At 37.4% G+C, this 20,651-nt stretch overlaps 1 protein-coding gene across 7 annotated transcripts in view; it reads left to right on the top strand.

The window, feature by feature from the left end:
- DICER1 (dicer 1, ribonuclease III) overlaps positions 1-20,651 on the top strand; it is a 71,956-nt gene that overhangs the window by 29,643 nt on the left and 21,662 nt on the right. For all 7 annotated transcript variants that reach the window (XM_063652044.1, XM_063652042.1, XM_054448195.2 and 4 more), the window contains 9 exons: positions 1,814-1,982; positions 4,042-4,514; positions 10,982-11,114; positions 12,036-12,278; positions 12,905-13,059; positions 15,505-15,637; positions 16,509-16,584; positions 17,309-17,448; positions 20,262-20,441. In XM_063652044.1, the coding sequence (XP_063508114.1) occupies positions 1,814-1,982; positions 4,042-4,514; positions 10,982-11,114; positions 12,036-12,278; positions 12,905-13,059; positions 15,505-15,637; positions 16,509-16,584; positions 17,309-17,448; positions 20,262-20,441 (1,702 nt within the window). The remainder of the gene's footprint in view (positions 1-1,813; positions 1,983-4,041; positions 4,515-10,981; positions 11,115-12,035; positions 12,279-12,904; positions 13,060-15,504; positions 15,638-16,508; positions 16,585-17,308; positions 17,449-20,261; positions 20,442-20,651) is intronic.

Here is a 20,651-nt window from a genome sequence, read left to right as displayed (position 1 = left end):
GAGGAAAATTTTCTTTGGAGAGTGAGAAGGAAAGGTAATATTTGGGATCTGTCAAACTTAGGTATTCAAATGCCATATGAAATACAAATCTTATGACCTCTAGAACGTGCTGTGTCTGACTTCTTGAGCCAACACTGTGGTGGAGAACTAGAAGGCTGTGCTTGTGCTTTTGTCTGACCTGAGTTAGAGTGCTTCACTTGTATTGCCTAAAGGTTTTCTGAGAAGTTAGAGCGTTTAAGTAAAACTGATAAGCAATCTGTTGAATAAGCATTACCTAATTCTGCAAATAAGGACTCTTTGGTTGAGTATAAATTCTGTTTTGGGTTAAGAAAAATAAGAACTATAGTATATATGTCTTTGCTAGATTTCTTTTTCTTATTAAAATTATCATATGTACTTTCAGGATATTATGTGCCATTCTGGTGGTCATGTTTTACGAAAGGCATAAAAGACCCAAGGAATGATAATAGAAATGAATGAAAGTTGGGGGAGTTTTCCTTATGAGGATTTAAAAATACGTTAAAAATAAAAGCGATATTTGCAAATATTAAAAATTCACACAGATATGGAAATGGATAAATTGAATGATAAAACTCCCGGTGATCAGTCTTCCCATTCTTCTTTCCGCTTCTGCGAAGTGATTGAGTTTCATGAGTATTTTGAACACCCTTGTTCTTCATTCTGGCAAATGCCTAAGGGGGCAAAAGATGGAAGTCTAAACCTAAAAAACAAAAGAAAACAAAATGTAATCATAATGAAATCTATTGGCAAAATTATTTGAATATCAGCCCCTGTGGTCATTTCTTGAGACCTAACAGGCAAACGTAGTACAGATTGAGCATCCCTAATCTGAAAACGCGAAATTCAAAATGCTCCAAAATCTGAAACCTTTTGAGTGCTGGTGTGATGCCACAAGTGGAACATTTCATATCTGATCTTGTGATGAATTGAAGCCAAAATGCGATCAAAACCTGTTTCATTCACAACATTATTTAAAAATATTGTGTAAAATTACCTTCAAGCTATAAGGTGTATATGAAACATAAATGAATTTCATGTTTAGACTTGGGTCCCATCCTCAAGATGCTTCATTATTTATATGCAAATACTCCAAAATCTGAAAAATATTGGAAATCCAAAACAGTTCAGGTCCCAAGCCTTTCAGATAAGGGCACTCAACCCGTGCAGATAAACGTGAGTACCACTTTAGGAAGGCATGTTGTGAGCCTGCCTTTTATATTGATTACATATACAAACTGAAACTAGGAAGCTTCTTTTTGGAGTTAGACATATAAATGGATCATAATGCTGTAGTGAGTTTTTTAGAAATGAAACAAAAGGTGTTCAGGGAGGCAGTAGAGTTTGGCTGAAAAAGCCCTCAGAGGAAGGCAGTCCTGAGTTTTGTTTAGACAGAGTCATGTAATGTCTTTGAACCTTCATTTCCTTCATCATCCTCCCTGTGTGTGGATTCAGTTAGAAGGTATGTAAATTCCCAGCATCATGCTTGGGGATGCAGTGGATGCTCATTTGTATTCTTTTCTTTCCCCTCTTCTCCCCTTGCCTTTTGAAAACATCTTTTAAACAATACTTTACTGGTTTATAAAATACATTATTTACTGTTGAGAAATATGGTAATATAGAAAAATAATAATTAAACACCTAAAATCTCACCCCACTGCTAACATTCTGGCTTTTTTTTTTTTTTTTTTTTTTTTTAGTATCTATTTCCTTTTTTTTTTGCTCTTTGAAAAACTTTTTTTAAGTTGCATTCTCACTACTGCAGTATTGATAACTTTTGTTTCTTATGTTAAAGGTATACTTCTCAGCCATGTGAGATTGTGGTGGATTGTGGACCATTTACTGACAGAAGTGGGCTTTATGAAAGACTGCTGATGGAATTAGAAGAAGCACTTAATTTTATCAATGATTGTAATATATCTGTACATTCAAAAGAAAGAGATTCTACTTTAATTTCGAAACAGGTAAGCATATACCAAGTAGGTACAGTGATTATATTTTGAAAGCTTTGTTTATTTTTAATATTGAAATGAAAGTATGCTTAATGAGGCTCTGCTTTACGTTTTAGTTTAAGGTCTTAATCTTTTTAGACATTTTTCATTGAACATACTGTATTAGGTTGAGTTCATTGTTACCCAGTGCACATTTATATTAAGTGTAGACTTCCCCTATTTAAGGAGCTGAGCTAGGATTCATGTCATGGTTATTTGAGTATAAGGAGTGAGTCCAATTTTTGTTTCTTTTTGGTCAGAAGAGTTAGTTCCTGCTTAAACCCTTGAACTAAACAAATTCTTCCGCAGTTTCCTAGTGTGTGTAACTGGATATGAGCCTGTTGTCTCTGAGTGGTACTGCTTTGAGAAGAGTTCCCTTAGGACAGTGATCCTTCCATTGTGGGCCCCACGTCATCATCAGCAGCATCTGCGTGGAGTCCTCAGGACCAATTTTACTGTTTGTAGAGTCTTCAGTTTTGAATTTCGATAAGCCCTCCAGTAATCTGATTCATTAAAGCTCGAGAACCACTGCCCTAGAACTTTGCAACCATTTGTGAATGTTAACACGGTATTAAATGTGGGTCTTAGTTTCTCTCCTGATGATTTTTTTCTTCTCGAGCAGCAGTGCCCACATTTTTCTCAACCTTTGCATTCTTTCTTCCTTTCCTTTTCCCTTGCCTTTCCTTTCCTCTTTCCTTTTCTTTCTTCTTTTCTTTCCTGTCTTTTTTTCCTCTCTCTTTCTCTCCTCTCCTCTCCTTTCTGTACCTCCCCTCCCCCGCCCCTTCCTCCTCTCCCCCGTCCTCCCCTCCCTGCCTTCCTCCCCTCTCCCCTCTTCCTCCCCTCTCCCCCCTCCCCTCTTCCTCCCCTCTCCCCTCTTCCTCTCCTCCCCCTCCCTCTCCCCTCCCTCCTCCCCCTCCCTGTCCCCTCCCTCCTCCCCCATCTCTGCTTCCTCTCCCCCTCCTCCTCTCCGCTTCTCCCTCTCTTCCTCTCCGCTTCTCCCTCTCTTCCTCTCCCCTCCTCCTCCCCTCCCCCCACCTTCCCCCTCCCTCCTCCCACCTTCCCCCTCTCCCTCCCCCGACCTTCCCCCTCCCTCCCCCGACCTTCCCCCTCTCCTTCCCACGACCTTCCCCCTCTCCCTCCCCCTCTCTCCCTCTCTGCCTCTCTGCCTCTCTCCCTCTCTCCCTCTCTCCCTCTCCCTCTCCCTCAATTCTTCAGTTACACCCTGGCCATGGATTGACTTTTGGCTCTCAATTAGAGTTGTAAGATGCAGCACTCTGGGAGGGTCCAGGATCAGAGTCTGAATTTAGCTGAGATGTTAATGTTGAAGAGCCCTGACCTTGTGGTGGTGTTTTCATTGAAATTGGATAACAGGGGCTTTTGGAGAACTGTGACAGAGTGTGTGGAGGCTGCCCCAGTGCAGCTGTCCTAGCTCCTTTTCCACTTCCAACCAATAAAGGCCTTTCCTACTGTTTAGAAAGAAAGAAAGAAAAAAGAAATGATAATAGAGACAGCTGTGCAGTGTTTTTACAGCAATCTCACCGTGGCATACGGAGGTGCTGACTGTAGATCGACCAAAATTCATCCACAGTTTCTATTCAGTATAGTGGAAAACATATAATGCTGGAGAATATTGTACATAAAGTTCAAGGAAAACTCTATTGCTCTTCCTTGATGCCTAAAGTTAAATTACTGTGCTACATAAATTTTATGTAATTTGGCAGGAAGTAAATGACTCAGATATAGTTTTAACTAATTACAGATCTAAAAATAAGCTTCATTAACCTCATACAATTGCATGTTTTAATTTCTGTTTGATTATTTTATTGAAGAAAGGAGATGGTTCTAGGCATATACATATGAAATGAGCTTGAAAAGACTAATGGCCTCTCCCCCCACCTTCAGGGACTTAACCTAAGGCTGGGTTACATTTAAGGAGCCATTTGAGAACAACTGAAATCCCAGTTAAACCCCACATGAAAATGCTACATTATTATTATTTGGCATTAGGTTTTTTCTTTTCTTTTTTTTGTAGATACTATCAGACTGTCGTGCCGTATTGGTAGTTCTGGGACCCTGGTGTGCAGATAAAGTAGCTGGAATGATGGTAAGAGAACTACAGAAATACATCAAACATGAGCAAGAGGAGCTGCACAGGAAATTTTTATTGTTTACAGACACTTTCCTAAGGAAAATACATGCACTATGTGAAGAGCACTTCTCACCTGCCTCACTTGACCTGAAATTTGTAACTCCTAAAGTCATCAAACTGCTCGAAATATTACGCAAATATAAACCATATGAGCGACAGCAGTTTGAAAGCGTTGAGTGGTATAATAATAGAAATCAGGATGATTATGTGTCATGGAGTGATTCTGAGGATGATGATGAGGATGAAGAAATTGAAGAAAAAGAGAAGCCAGAGACAAATTTTCCTTCTCCTTTTACCAACATTTTGTGTGGAATTATTTTTGTGGAAAGAAGATACACAGCAGTTGTCTTAAACAGGTAAATCTCTTAAGTTGACTCCTTTCACATGAGAACAGGGAGGCGTCCTGTGTTGTGATGTGATGCGCTGTAGCAGCTGTAAGAGCTAGCATGAGGGTTATGTAAGTGTCCTTGACTTGGCGCCATCATTGCTGATACGTCATGCTGTCCTGGTATTGACAGAGAGGATGTTTTCCAGAAGACTGATTTTCATATGGCTGATATTTTTTTTCTTAAAGGATGCTAATTTATTCTAATCTACCTAAAATGGAGGACAAGTATGGTCTTTAAAAAAATCAGTATACATTTAAGTAAAGCATTGTTTTATATTCAATTTTAGATTCAATTCAGATATTTATTAATCCTTAACTATATGTTAGACATTGTGTTAAGCATTTCACACCAAGTGTTCCCCTCAGGTAGTCTTAGGAGAAATTTTATCTGGGTATTGTGACTAATTTTTTAATGTTGATTTTTTTCTCTTAAAAATATGGATTCAACTTTTCAAGGCTAGGCTGGGCATGATGGGTTGTGCCTGTAATTCCAGCACTTTGGGAGCCAGAGGCAGGTAGATTGTTTGAGTTCACAAGGGGCAACACGGTGAAACCCTGTCTCTAGAAAAAATACAAAAATTAGCTGGTGGTGGTGTATGCCTGTAGTCCCAGCTACTCGGGAGGCTGTGGTGGGAAGGTGGGTTGAGTCTGGGAGGCAGAGGTTGCAGTGAGCTGAGATGGCACCACTGCACTCCAGCCTGGGCAGTAGAGCCAGACCTTGTCTCCAAAAATAAAGTTTTCAAGGCCACAGTGCAAAAAGTTTAGAAAAATTGAATTTATTTTGGGTTGGTTCATAAACTGCATATTAAAATTTTGTGAATCAGAAGAGAATAAGAATGTGGGGAAAGTTCTAAGACTATTAGCAAAGGTGATATTGAATCCAAATTTTAGGCCGTGGATTCCTACTCTTTCTCACTTCTTCAATGAAAGATTTTTTTCTAATTTAGAACCAGCCAGGGAGCTATACTCCAGATTTCTGTCAGATGGTCACTTAATGTATGGTCCTTTTGGTTTGTGGATAGATACTCTTATTTTTTTCTGCCAAAAAAGGTCCTTATTTTGTACTTCAATCAATTTACTTTTCTATGAGATCCATTAATTGGCCACAGTTGATCCGTAACTTTTCTGCAAGTAGTGAACTGTTAGGAAAAACTAAGCTTTGCTTCGTAAGGTAATTTGGGATTTTTTTTTTCTTTTTATTTCTTTGTGTGTGTGTGTGTGTGTGTGTGTGTGTGTGTGTGTGTGTGTGTGTGTGTGTGTGTGTGTGTGTGTGTGTGTGTGTGTGTGTGTGTGTGTGTGTGTGTGTGTGTGTGTGTGTGTGTGTGTGTGTGTGCGCGCGCTTAACTGCTTCTGAATGTTTAGGGGTTTTAAAGAACTTTTTTGAGTAACGAGAAATTGGACTCGAGGGTCGTCATCTGGCAGTTTTTAGTCTGGTAATTTTCATAGTCATTGAGCCTGATCCTTCTGATGAATACAAAGGAAAATAACTTTAGGGACCAAATTACATTTAAATCAGAAGTTGAAGGTTGGAAGGGGACCTCACTGACTATCTAATCCAACCCACTTATTTTTGTAAAAATGAGAAAGAGCCTCAGGAGAGAGAGTGATTTGCTGTAAGTTAAATTGCTAGTCAATGGCAGAGACAATTCTAGAATCCTAATATCCTGACTCCTAGTTTCCAGTTCTTTCTATCATAGTAATGCCCCTGGGCATCACAGAACACTAAAAGCCAGTGCTTTACAGCAGGAAGATTGCCAGGAGACGGACCTGGGAGAGCGTGACTAAGGAGGGATTATTTCTTAGGGCAGGGAAGAAGCATTTTGGGAGTCAAAAAAGTTTAATGCAGGCGCAGTTGTAAGCCTAGTTATGGACATACTCCCCGTCTCCATTTAGGATTGTATAAGGATTAAATAAATTTTCTGGGGCTTGGAGAGAAGAAATGGGGGTGTATTTTCCGCCTTCCCCCTGTTTTCTGCTTGTATTTTTAGGTAAAGATGTGCCAGTTTTTATTGCAGGAATATTAGCCTGAAAAGGTTTATCCAGAATCAGTCAGTTACTTCTTATTGACTTTAAGGATCAGATTAATTGTGATCAACTTTCATAAAATGTGACTGGAATTTAGTGCTGTATGATGAATCAAGAGTGGTCTGAGGGTTGACTTTATGAGCAGCTAATTAAGTATACAATAGAGGTCTTGTTCCAATAAGCTTTTTAATAAGCTTAGAAAAACTTCCTGAAATCCAGATTCTTTCCTTCCATCAGTTTAATGGGAGGAAAAACCCTTCTATAGTGAATAGTTTCATGGGCATATAAGCTATTGTAATGTACATGCAGTTTTGTACTCTCCTAATTAAAAAAAATAAATCACAGCCACTTCTATATGTAGTGTAGGTATGTGCACAGTCTTATGTTTATGGGTTTCTTTGTACCTTATATTTATATAGGAGTTTATAAGTTACTTTTATATATATTTAAGACATATTCACAACACTCCATGGGGGAGGAAAGTAGATGTTCTTTCCATATTACAGAGGAAGAAAACAAGCATCAGTGTGTGACCTTCCCCAAATTACACACATATCAAGTGGCAGAAAATGGCTTCCAGTCTCAAGTCTAGTGTTCTTTTCGCCGTGTAATATACTAGTATTGTGTGATATTGGCATTGGACAAACCTGGGTTCACATCCTGTCTCTACCCCTCCCCCTTTTTTTCCTAATAACTTTTTATTTTGGAATAATTTGAGATTTACAGAAAAGTTGGAAAAATGGTACAGAGAGTTCTCATATGCCCCTCACTTAGTTTCCCCCATTGATGTTATCTCATGTCAGTGTTTGTCACAACTAAGAAAACTAACATTGGCCCATTACTATTAACTCCAGACTTTATTTGGATTTTGACAGCTTTTCTACTAATGTCCTCTTTTTTAAAAAATTTATTTTTATTTTTTTCTAACCACTAGACAGTAAGGTATAATGTCTTCTTTAATCCAAGGTGTCATATCACATTTAGTTGTCAGTATCTACCCAGTTTCCTCTGGTCTGTCACAGTTTTCACAGTTTCCATCTTGTTTTGATGACCTTCACAGTCTTCAGGAGTACTGGTCAGGTATTTGGTGAATGCCCCTCCATTTGGGTTTTTCTTATGTTCTTGGGGTTGGACTAGGGTGATCGGATATGGAGGAATATCATGGAGGTGACCTGCTCTTCTAGTCACATTATATCAGGGGGCTCTCATGGTATCAACCACGAAACGTCACTTGTCATGTTCAACTTCATCAATGGATTGTGATAGTGTTTGTCTGCTTTCTCTACTGTAAAGTTACACTTTTTCCCTTACTCTATTTGGAAGGAAGTCTCCAAGTCTAGCCCACCCTGGTAGGGAGGGATTAATCTCCACTTGCTAGAGAGGGATATATCTATATGTATTTGGAATTCTTCTGTAAGGAAAACTTGTCTAGTTTATCCTTTTTATGTAACTATCTACTTATATTTATTAATTGAATCATGTATTTCAATTGGTGGTTTTGTGTTTATTTTATACTTTGGGCCATAATCTAATACTATGTTATTTATTTGTTGCTTAAATTGTTCCACTGGTGGCCACTGGGAGCTCTTTGAGTTTAGCTCCCGTGTCCCTTTGACATACCCTCATCCTTTTGTTTTTGAGCACTTTCTTTGTGATACCACAGGGTGCTCTGGGCTCTTGTATTTCTCCCTGCCTGGCCCTAGAATCAGCCATTTTGCCAAGGAGACTTGGTTTCTTTTCTACCCACTTTTTGGATGTATATTTTGTGAAAGTTATTTAACTTTTCAAAGTTTCAGTATGTTCATTCATAAAATGGAAATAGTACCTCCCTCTCTTACTGACTTGTTGGTAAGAGACTTTGTATTAAAAATGGCAGTTTTAGCACACAGTAGATGCTAATTCTTCAGCCGCTTACGCAGGCATCTAGGGAGTGCAGTATCAGTATGCTATTATGTAACAGTCAGTGATCTTTTTTAGTGAAATCATAGAGGAATTGTATTTGGTTTTCTCCACATTGACAAAGTGTAAGGAGTAAGGGATACTGTTAAAGGAATTGTTGATAATGTGTTTATATCTTTGAATTTCTTTTCCTCTTATGGTTGTCTGCGTTAGTTAGCATGTTTATTCAGATCACAATTTTTTGTAATACATCTATTAGTTTTCTGAACCTACCATACATATTTCCTATTTGGTTATGTTATTTTCATTCTAATTGGGGAAAATTAGATGTACATATACACACAAAATGTAGGCTATGAACTGGTGCCAGACTTTACCTATGTCATGAGTTAAGTACAGAGATTGAGAAGAAGCATTTAGAAACTCTTAGAGCAGTTTGACAGTAATTTTATATCTGCTGAATACAATAAAATTGATGCTTGAATTTTAATGCTTTTTAAATTTCATTTTCTTAGTCATTCACTTTTATGAAATTCTACAAAACTGCCTCTGATGGATTGAAAATGTAAAAAGAAAAGCTGGTTCTTTGCTGCAGATCGTTTCAGAAACACTGCATTAGGGAACAGTACACTTTATCAAACAGCTTGCTGGTGAACAGCTTGTATAAACTCAATGTAAAAACCAAAAGAAACAAATAATACTTTGTCTTATTTTTTCTGTGGTGTTACGAACTCTTTAAGCGGTTTGCACTGTCCATTGTCCTCTGGGAGTTCACATGATGTGACTGCCTGGCTTTGTTTTCCCTGAAGCCTGTAGCTTTGTCCTGGGTACTGGTTAGGCATGGCCGAGATTCACCAAATAGAGAAATACATTTTTCTCTCTAAGCATTATTAGCATAGGTATATCCCATGTAATTATTGCTTACAAGAGATTTTATTTATTGTGCCTGTTGTCTCTTCTGTTCTCTGTGGTTTTGATGTGGGTTTCATTAAGGAAAAATGAATTGACTGTTGTTGCCTCTGTTTCTTAGCTAATTGAAGTCTGTCAGATGGATAATTTATAATTTTGGCAAAGTAAAATACATTCTTTGCCTAATTAGCAGTAACTTAAAACACATTCTAAATCTCTATTATATTCAAATTGATGCTTATTTATATAAAATTTGGAAGTATGTAGTATTTCTAAGGTGATTTGTATTTTAGACTTTTGGACATGTTATTTGTTTGCATGTAACACTGCTTTCTGTTACATCTTGTTTATTAAAATAATTAAACACACCTTGGAACATAATAAGGGAGCCTCTGATTCTGAATATTTAAGTACTTGAACTGTAGAACTTGAACTACAAGCTGTAGTTTGTAGACTCCCAAACTAACCTAGACACGCAAGTGTTGTGCCGATTGGGATCAAGAGAGATTCTAGATGGCCACTTCCAGCTCTTTATTATTAGTCTGTTTCATGTATTTTTTTTTTAAAAAAGAATGATTCGACTTAAAAATGCAATTTTCTATTTGGAATTTATACTATGTAATATGACTTCAGAGAAACCATGTGGAATCGCTTATATCAGGTGTGGAACCATTTATCCCGTGTGCTGAGTTTTTGAATGTGGATATTTCCAAAATAGCTGTAATGGCAGCACTAACTGTTAACCTTCTGCACCTGTGTAATGTGATCCCGTCCTGTAGCTCTTTGCCATTTCTTAGCTAGAAGGCCAGCTTTCAGTTACAGGCACTCTGGGTTAATACAGAGGAGCAGGCAGGAAGAGAGACAGAGCTCAGGAATCTCCTCTTTCATGACAGGGAAGGGTAGGGATGCCTTGCCATTTCTGTGCCCTGTACTATGCTGTGCAGAATTTTGGTCAATGGCCTGGGGACAAGAAAGCATCAGGAATTGAGAGGATACAACATTTCTTTCCCATGGGCTCCGCTTCTAATGATATCAGGTGGTAGGATAAGAGGAAAAGAAATCGCAGCTGAAACTCTTGTTACATTTGTGGGGGGTGAAGGTTTCCTTTTGGTGTTGGGCTCACTGGTCCTTTCTGTATAAGCACGGTAGGGCCTGCAGCTCAAGCTGTGCGTGGTCTAGAGAAGGGTGTTGAGTTGAGAGAGGAACGAGTGGAACTGGTAGAGGGATGAGTCAAGCTTTTTTCATTGGACGTCCTGTCCCGAGGCCAAGATCTATGAGGATCCGATCTAGCTCAGTCTCATCCTGGGCCACATTTCTATTAAGTCACCGTCACCAAATCAGCTGTTGGAGGTAACGTGACCATTTCATTTGTCAATACAAACCAGTCTTGTATTTGGCATTATAAGTACTTGGTCCACAGAACTATGTGGTGAAGAGTGACAGTGATTTCTGTTTAAGCAAGTTGGGAAAAAAGGACCAAGACCGTTTTGTTAGGTATGTTGGCAAAAAATGCATGTACTTCCATTTTAAAGGAGGCTTTAAAAACAAAAGTTTATTTTCTCTCAGCAACGTTTAACTTCCAAATGTGTATAATTTTCTTAGATTGATAAAGGAAGCTGGCAAACAAGATCCAGAGCTGGCTTATATCAGTAGCAATTTTATAACTGGACATGGCATTGGGAAGAATCAGCCTCGCAACAAACAGATGGAAGCAGAATTCAGAAAACAGGAAGAGGTAACTTAAATCAAAATAAGTGTACAATAACAGTTTTCAGGACATAAACAGACAAAGTGCCCATAGGGTCTCCCTTTTTTCATAGTTCCCCAGAATTATTATTTTTTGTATTATAGACTACTTCTTCATATATTAGACCAGCTGTCCCCATGAGGTAGCTGTATAGTGATTTGTATGCTCAGAATTAGAATAGCTGTCTGGCAAACCAATTTTGTGTCTTAATTGCCATCAGCCAACTTATTTTCTGTGATTGGACTGATGTTACACAACTGCATTTCATGGAAAGACAAAGCATGTATGACCTTAACTCTTGTACATTCCATATGACTATGAATTAACAAACTGAAATCTTTTCCTAGAAAGTGTTTTCTTTTTTTCATTTAAAGGCCTATTTTGTTTGAATTCTTTAAAAAAAAAGCACTATAGTTTATAGATTTTAGCTTAAATATTTTTGTGCTTTGTAGGGTCTTAATACAGGAAACAGCATTGTAAAGATGCTAAAACCAAATACCATGGTCTGGCTTGTACACAAAAACCTATTTAAAGTTTATTATTTAACTTAAGATTAGCAGAATAATTCCTGTTGAAGGCCTTTTCTACATTGTAGCTGTTTGATAATTTCCAAATTTGGAGAGTCCAGGAGCCAGTCTGATAGATCTAACTGTCTGAAAACTAGCTTATGTTACCATTTAATTTATCCTGAATTGGAGAGTCTCATTAAATTAGTTTCTTTGTCCATGTTTCCATGCATGCTGAGTTTTCTGTGATACTGTCATCTTCTTTAGCCTGGCCTTAAGGATTTAGAATGCCCAAGAGCATGTGTGTCAGAAATGACAGTTGTCATTTACTTTTACTTTTTTTTTGTTTGTTTGTTTTGGAAATTTTCTTAGAAGTGCTTTTCTTGGTGGATTTTTTTTTCAGGTACTTAGGAAATTTCGAGCACATGAGACCAACCTGCTTATTGCAACAAGTATTGTAGAAGAGGGTGTTGATATACCAAAATGCAACTTGGTGGTTCGTTTTGATTTGCCCACAGAATATCGATCCTATGTTCAATCTAAAGGAAGAGCAAGGGCACCCATCTCTAATTATATAATGTTAGCGGATACAGACAAAATAAAAAGTTTTGAAGAAGACCTTAAAACCTACAAAGCTATTGAAAAGGTAAGATCAACAGATTAACATGTGCTGGCAGATTGGGAAAAAAAATTAATATGGTTTCTTCGTTATTCTTTGTATCCATAGAAACAGATAATGAGTTTTATCTACAGGCAATAATCTCAAAAGAGGTGTACTCTGTGTACATTGTAAGGAAGTTGAGAATGATCACAAAGACCCAGCAGTGTTATACAAAGTGTTTGAAAGGGCACAATAAGATAACAGTGAAAATGATCATCACATATGTTATTGGGGATGAATGTCTGGGAAAATTGCATTGCAAATATGGACAGTAACTGTTGACTGCTTAAGTTATTGAGTGATTGGAAAATGATGACATGGTAGTTACATTCAGAAAGACTGACAGTCACTTGTGTATGTGTGTGTGTGTGTGTGTCTGTGTAAGCACGGTACAGTATAGACTTTGTACCATATGGTAAGGGTCTCCATATGATTGGAACTGGGAGGGATTCATTGGAAGAAGGTGTCTGCAGCAGGTGACTTTGGAGTATTGAAGTATGTTTAGGACAGAGAGATATTTTCGAGAGAGTTTTTTCTGTAGGTACAGAGGCAGACAGCATATGGCAAAGAAGATGTATTTTCATCATAAGTTCTGTTTTTTAAATGTTCAGATCTTGAGAAACAAGTGTTCCAAGTCGGTTGATACTGGTGAGACTGACATTGATCCTGTCATGGATGATGATGACGTTTTCCCACCATATGTGTTGAGGCCTGACGATGGTGGTCCACGAGTCACAATCAACACGGCCATTGGACACATCAATAGGTATGGCATCATATCATTTGTGTGGAAAACCTGGGAATGTTGCACAGTTTAAGTCTAAACCTGTACATTTTGTATTGTTGACATTTTGCAGTTACCAGTCTTCACTTAGACTTGCCATATTTTTGATAAAGAAAAGTTACTTCTTTTTTCATTTTTTTTTTTTTAATCAAAAGGCAAAAACAGTATCGTGCAGCAATAAAAGTTCAGTATTCCTTGGCAAGGCTAACATAATGAAGGCATTTTAAATTAGGTTTAATTTAATTTTATAATTCTCACCAATTTTTTTCTAAATCCTGAAATTTTTTGTTTTGTGCCATAACCATTGGGTAATGTTGAATTTTCCCCTAGCAATAAAGTGAGATTGTGATAAACTAATTTATGTTTTTGGGTACATTGTAATTTATTTTGTCCAGAGCTGATAATAAAATTTCTAAGAGCTAAGAACAGCAGATGCATTGCCGGATTATATATCAGGATAATTTCTATTCAGAGACAAAAGAGCAAGTATAAGATTTTCTTTGTAACCTTTTATTTTGAAACAATTTCAAACTTTAAAGTGTTGTAAGAATACTAGAATTCCGCATATGCCTTTCACGCAGACACCAAGAGAGACTCATTCAGTTTCATGATAATGTTCTTTGTTGCCAAAGGATCCACCTTAGAGTCAGGAGTTGTCCTCAACTCCTGTTGTCACATCTTCCTAGTCTCCTTCAATCTGGAACCATTCTTTAGTCTCTCCTTGACTTTAATGACCTTGAAACTTTGGAAGATAGATAGGCCGTCATTTTGTAGTCTTACTCTCAGTCTGGGTTTGTCTGATATTTTCTTATGATGAGACCCAGGTTACAAGTTTTTGGGCAGCAACATCACTGAGACGATGGTGTCTTCTCCTCATCCTAGCTTACCAAGTCGCACACCATGTTGATTTGTGCCCTTACCGGTGGTAACTTAGATCACTTGAGTGAAGTCTGCCAGTTTTCTCTACTGTAAAGTTCCCTTTCACCCCTTTTATAATTAGTAAATATTTCATGGGGAGATACTTTGAGACTGTATAAAATTTGTTCCTTTTCCCAGTTTGACTCATTAGTGTAAGCATTCTTTGATATTTCTGGCCCAAATTGATTATTACTATGATGGCTACTAAATGATGATTTTCTAACTCCATTATTTCTGTATTTATTAGTTGGCATTCTACCATCCATTTCTTCTCTCCGTTTATTCATTCTTATATTATCATTTTTTAATGTCAGCGTGAACTTATGGACTCCTATTTTATTTAATGGGTTATAATCTATCATTTACTGTTTGTTTTGATGTTAAAATTGTTTCATATTTGGCCAGTGGGAACCCCTTAAAGCTGGTTTCTTTTGTCTTTTTAACATCTCACTATTATTTCTTGAACACTTCCTTGTTTTATGGCGCAAGACATTCTAGACTGCCCCAGCCTTGATGTTGGCAATTTCCTCAGATTTGGTGGAGAAACAGTTGTGGTTAGATACCAAGAACTGGATACTAGGTTTATTCATTGCTACCAGGGTGTTGCTGCTGCCAGGCTTTTTAGTGGACAGAGCTAGAATGTTTGTTTGTTCATGTTTACATCTGTATTTGTTTCAGTGTCTGTCTGTTGATATCTCTTATTTTCAGTGTGACACTAGAGGTTTCATTCTACATTTCCTCTTTTCTGTCTTTGTACCTCCTTTCTCTAATAATCAGAAGTTTGGCTCCCATTGTCCTCAAAATAATTAGTGTTCAGTCTTTCTGTATGTAGCCAGTCTCCCTGCTCCGTAGGGCTGCAACTGTGGTCAGGTGCCCTTGCTGCACAGGTCGCAACCTCACAGGGCTGCTGCCCATTCCAGCACCCTCCTGATGTGGGTCCTGTCCCAGCATCCCTTTCTGGGCCAGCTTTCTGCCCTGCTCCAGCCTTCCCTGGTGCTGTTGCTCAGTGAGTTGCTAGTTCTACTGTCCTTTTTGTGTCAGCACTGGGCTGTCCCACCCTCTTCTGATGCCTTCCTTACACGTGTGCTGGTAGTTGGTGGGAAACCTAAGATGATTAAGGAAAAAACATTGGCAGTATGTTTTCTTACTGGATTCTGAACAATACTTTGTGCTCTATTATGGTAACACTCGACACATGTTGCTATTTAAATTCAAAATTCAATTTAAAATAAAATAAAAAATGGAGTTTTGTAGTTGTACTTGTCACATTTCAGGTGCTCATCAGCCACTGCCCTCTTGGGCATCGAAGATATAGAACATCTTTGCAGAAGTTCTGTTAGACAACACTGTTCTGTCTTATTCAAAGTTTGAAGTAGTGAAGTTTAAATGCCACATATAAATACAAACTCAGTAGAGGGGAAGAGGCACATGACAAATCAAACTCGAGGTTGTAAATATCAATATTTTCTCAGTTGTAGATTCAGCCTCAGAACTTCTTTTTCTTCACAGATACTGTGCTAGATTACCAAGTGATCCGTTTACTCATCTAGCTCCTAAATGCAGAACCCGAGAGTTGCCTGATGGTACATTTTATTCAACTCTTTACCTGCCAATTAACTCACCTCTTCGAGCCTCCATTGTTGTAAGTTTAGAAGAAGAAATGATTGTTATCTTTTAAAATATGTCATTAGTGGATTTTTTTCGGCTTTTCTAAGACTTGCAAGTTATAGGTAAATTTGATTTTAAAATCTGCTTTTATGAGCAGGAGCCTTGTGTTGACAGACCAAAAATAAAAATAAAAAACAAATTTACTTTCAAAAGTAGATTTATAGATCACTTTTGTAGTCATCTACATGGTCATATTTGTAATAGACTGTCTAATTTACAGATACTTAGAACTGGACTAGGTGATCTCTAGTCCAGTAACTTAGAAGTTAGTCCAAAACTTACAAGTTTCTTCTAAGGTGTTACTAACATGCACATTTTTGACAGAATCATTCAACTGTGGCTTAGACACTTAGAGTGATATAAAACTTATTATAGATCGTTGTGTTGTCCCAGTTATTTTGTTGGTGACTCAAAAATCTGCTTTTTGTAAATACTGTTCTTGGTCTCAGTACTGATTTCCAAATATTCCAAGGTGACTAATTTCTATTGCACATAAAAAGCTGCTCAATACTATTAATGTTACAGCTATGTTTTGATAAATCTTTCTTTTTGTTACATATTTATTGATTAGTAAAAATAAGATACTTTAAAATCTTACCGAAATTTAAATTCATCAAAATTGTAAAATCTTAATTATGACTTAGTTTTTACTAGGCAGGACTTTTAAAGATGAATATTTCAAATATGGAGATTAGAATTTTTAAAAACTTGCTGGAATTTTTCAAAATAAAGAATTTTGTTTTTGAACTTTAAAGGTGTTGGGGCAGTGGTTTCATAGGTGTTTCATGTGCTAGAGGTAATACAGCGATGTGCATGTACAATGGAAAGGTTTTTGTTATTTTCAGGGTCCACCAATGAGCTGTGTACGATTGGCTGAAAGAGTTGTAGCTCTCATTTGCTGTGAGAAACTGCACAAAATTGGTAAGGATGTTTGAAAAGCATATACGAATAAAAATAATTGCAACCATTGTAAAAAAAATAAAAAGCATATAGAGGACTTTATAGATCTCTAAGGATTTTGTAGAGCTATTTCACTTGCTGCTCTTAATGTGCTTTGGTGAATATAAACGTAAGTGTTAGTAACTTGAAGATCCTACAGTGTTGTGGGAGCTCTTTGTTTTCCATAGCTTGACTGCAGACAACTGTCATTTATTTGCTCTCTTTAATGCCTCCTTTTAAATACATAAAGGTCTTTTCATAATTGTTGAATCATGCACCATGAGCACTTGTGTTTTAATATGTCAGTCTCTCAAATTAGTCTATACTAGTATAGAAATTAATCCTTTTTTTAAAAATGAACTCAGTTTCTTTTTTTTTTTTTTTCTCAATCCTGCTCCTTCTGTATAAGTGGACCCATTTTGTGTGGCCATTTTATTTAGCATTGATATGTGCTGATGTCATGTTTAGATGTTTTTGTTTCTGAACCTTAGAACAGAATTTGCAGTCTGGCTCATATTGGAATATATGGATGCCAAAATAGACTTTGCCTGAAGTGTGAATCTGATTACTTTTACATTGTAAAAGGCAAAGATGCTTTAGTTTCCATTACTTTTCCAGGTCCTTCTAACATAGTTCTGTTCTAAATTCTTTACTAATTAATTAGGCAAAATCTGGATTGTGTTAATTCTCTCTTTAAATTTGTTAGGTGAACTGGATGACCATTTGATGCCAGTTGGGAAAGAGACTGTTAAATATGAAGAAGAGCTTGATTTGCATGATGAAGAAGAGACCAGTGTTCCGGGAAGACCAGGTTCCACGAAACGAAGGCAGTGCTATCCAAAAGCAGTTAGTATTGGTTAGAACAGAGTAAAAACCCAGCATTTCTGACTTCGTTTTCCGCTATATCAAATCTCAGTTCCTCTGCTTGGCTGGCTTCCCACACCCTTGCAGTTTGGCCCACTCTGGATCTCAGCTCCTTTCTCCGATTCACAGCTTCTCTCAGATCAGCCTCTTTCCTTCCTAATGTAGACTATGTGCTCTTCCACTTCAGAGGTTGCTTTTGTTTTTCTTCTCAAAAGGATTCTTGGACCCATCTGTCATATTCTATCCAGAATGAGATTATTTCATTTAAATAGACATTCTTTGTTTCATTCAGTTTAGTGGTGTGATTCTTGTGTTACTTATGATTTGGGGCTAAGACAGAAGAGGATTTGTATGATAAAATAAGCAAGTGAAAAGATGCCCTCTCAAGATGACAGGTACACTGGAAGGTAGAAGCACAAATATCTGTCAGGAGTTATGTCAGATTCCCAATGTGGGCCATTGGGAATCGAAATAAGTTATTCCCATGGAGTGTTTCCATCTCAATCTGTGGGCATCCTAGCAGAGTTCACACATGAAAGCATCTCTAAATCTGACTTCTAGTAATAGACAAACTTGGCTGAAGTATTTATTTTTAAAATATTTGTTAATATTTTTACCTCATAAGAACCCCAAGCAAAAGCAGAATTTTGCTGTGTGTAGTAGTCCTGCTTACCCTTGGAGGGTATGTTCCAAGATCCGCAGTGGAAACTGCAGATAGTACCGATCCTCCAGCAGCTCAACGTTGTTTCATTAGAACGTTGACAAGGAAAAAAAAAATCATTCCCAGCCAGGGCCACTGTCTCTATGTGGAGTTGGCACATTCTCCTCATGTCTGCTTACTCCGGTTTCCTACTACATCCCAAAGCTGTGCACATCAGGTGAACTGGCGTGTCTGCGCTGCCCCACTGTGAGTGAGCATGGGGATGTGTGTGCGTGTGCCCTGCCACAGAGTGACATCCTGTCCGGGATGGGTTCCCGCATGGGGCCCTGAGCTGCCAGGATAGACTCTGGCACCCTTGGCCCTGAACTGGAATAAGTGGGTGAATAATCATCTTCCTTGTTTTTATTCATCTTTCTTAAGTGTATATATAGCTCATTTATTTTAATGCTTAATATTAAAAGTGTTTTTTTAATTTAGAAATTTGGTGATGTTTTTGTGATCAGAAATATGCTGGAGGAATTTAACTGTTTTATGTCAGTTAGCCTGTGGGAAAATTGGTTTCTTTCTACCAATTGGTTGTTTCCCTTAGCCAGTTTCTAAGAACCTGCCGGAGACATTAAGTGAGGACTTATAGCATATATTATGCTTTTTAAAATATGTTTGTACATATTTATGATAGTTTAAGATATAAATTAGGCACAGTAATAACAAAATAGAACAATTGTAACCATATACTGTAATAAAAGTTATGTGAATGTGGTCTCTCTCAAAATACTGTACTGTACACACCTATTATTGGACCATGACTGACCTCAGGTTACTGAAACCATGGAGGCTGCAGATAAGCGGGGACTGTTGTGCCTGTATCTTCGCCTGAATATGTGTTTCTTTGGTTTTGCTTATGCAGTTTTACCAAGTTTTTACTTTATAAAATTTTGCACCCAGCTTAGCATTTTCAAGATTCAGAATCATGTTAGTTTTTAAAAAATCATGAATGTTACCCATTTTCCCAAAATGCATGTTTCCCTCATACCAAATTTTCACATGAGACTAGTTTCATGTGATAAAGTCGTTAATGATAAGTGTTTCTAAAAGCATAGTATTGGCTGGGTGTGGTGGCTCACACCTGTGATCCCAGCATTTTGGGAGGCTGAGGCAGGAGGATCACTTGAGGCCAGGAATCCGAGACCAGCCTGGTCAACATAGTGAGACCTTGTCTCTACAAAAAAAGAAAAGCATAGTACTGCCTGGCATCCTGTTTAATTAATAGATACATTCTTTATTTTCTGATTCTCTGTTAAATATAACTGTCTCTTTTACCAGCATCTTTGTACCTTTTAACTACAGATGCAGTTCTTTTTCATTGAACCTCAGGAACTGCAAGACCATAATCTGAAGGATTGTGTTAATATTGAAAGCCTAGCAGCAATCTCCATTTAATTATGGTTCACTCACATAATGAGGTAGCCATTACAAATGATGATATTGGCTCATATTGACTCTGACGATATTCTCTTTACAGTAACGGGATAAAAATCAGGCTATCTCACAAACACAGACACACACATACCCTAATATACACCAGTGTTGTGTGATTTTATTTGTATTGAAAAATATAAATGTATATATGTTTCTATATATTTATACATAGAAAAAGAGTCTAGGAATTATACAGTGTATCAAAATGTTAATAAAAACTGTCTTTGAGTGATAGGATTACATGTGATTTTTTAAAAATTTGCCTAACTTCATTTTCTTATACTCTACAGTTAGTACATAAAAAGCCCAAGGAATAGATGAGGTTTCTTGTCAAAAGAAATATATCAAATGAATAGTATTTTTAAAAAGGCCCTACAGTGTTGGATTGTTTTATATATAATTTTGGTTATTAGCTATATAGCCAGCACTGCATTATAATGTATGTGAACTTGGGCCACTATCAGCAGCCCTGGCCTGAGATCCGCTGACTTACCCAGCAGGGTTAAGTAATTAAGAGGTGTCATGCCTTGGGTATTTTCTTAGCTTTTTCTCATCAGCTTTTAGTAAAGCCAGAATTAATTTGTTTTCTTGCTGACATCTGGAAAAGAGGCTAATATGCTTGAGCATGACGCTTAATTTTCCTTTCCAACTCTAGATTCCAGAGTGTTTGAGGGATAGTTATCCCAGACCTGATCAGCCCTGTTACCTGTATGTGATAGGAATGGTTTTAACTACACCTTTACCTGATGAACTCAACTTTAGAAGGCGGAAGCTCTATCCTCCTGAAGATACCACAAGATGCTTTGGAATACTGACAGCCAAACCCATACCTCAGGTAGGTATTTCATAATGACTACTTATGTCAAAAACATCTTGCTTAGGAAAAGGAAAAAAAAAAAACAAAAGTAGTAGTAAGTACCTTTTGTTACCTCAGTATGTGTAATATTTAAAGATTAAGGTGCCTCTTCTATTTCTCCACTAGAAAGCATCATTTCTCTTCTGAAGTTAATTGTAATGGAATAAAATACCTGTTAATTTTGAGGGG

The sequence above is a fragment of the Pongo pygmaeus genome, chromosome 15 (genome assembly GCF_028885625.2).
Source record: "Pongo pygmaeus isolate AG05252 chromosome 15, NHGRI_mPonPyg2-v2.0_pri, whole genome shotgun sequence".
In the NCBI taxonomy this organism is placed as follows: domain Eukaryota; kingdom Metazoa; phylum Chordata; class Mammalia; order Primates; family Hominidae; genus Pongo; species Pongo pygmaeus.
Note: the sequence above shows the minus strand (reverse complement) of the source record. Positions and strands in the feature narration are given on the sequence as shown.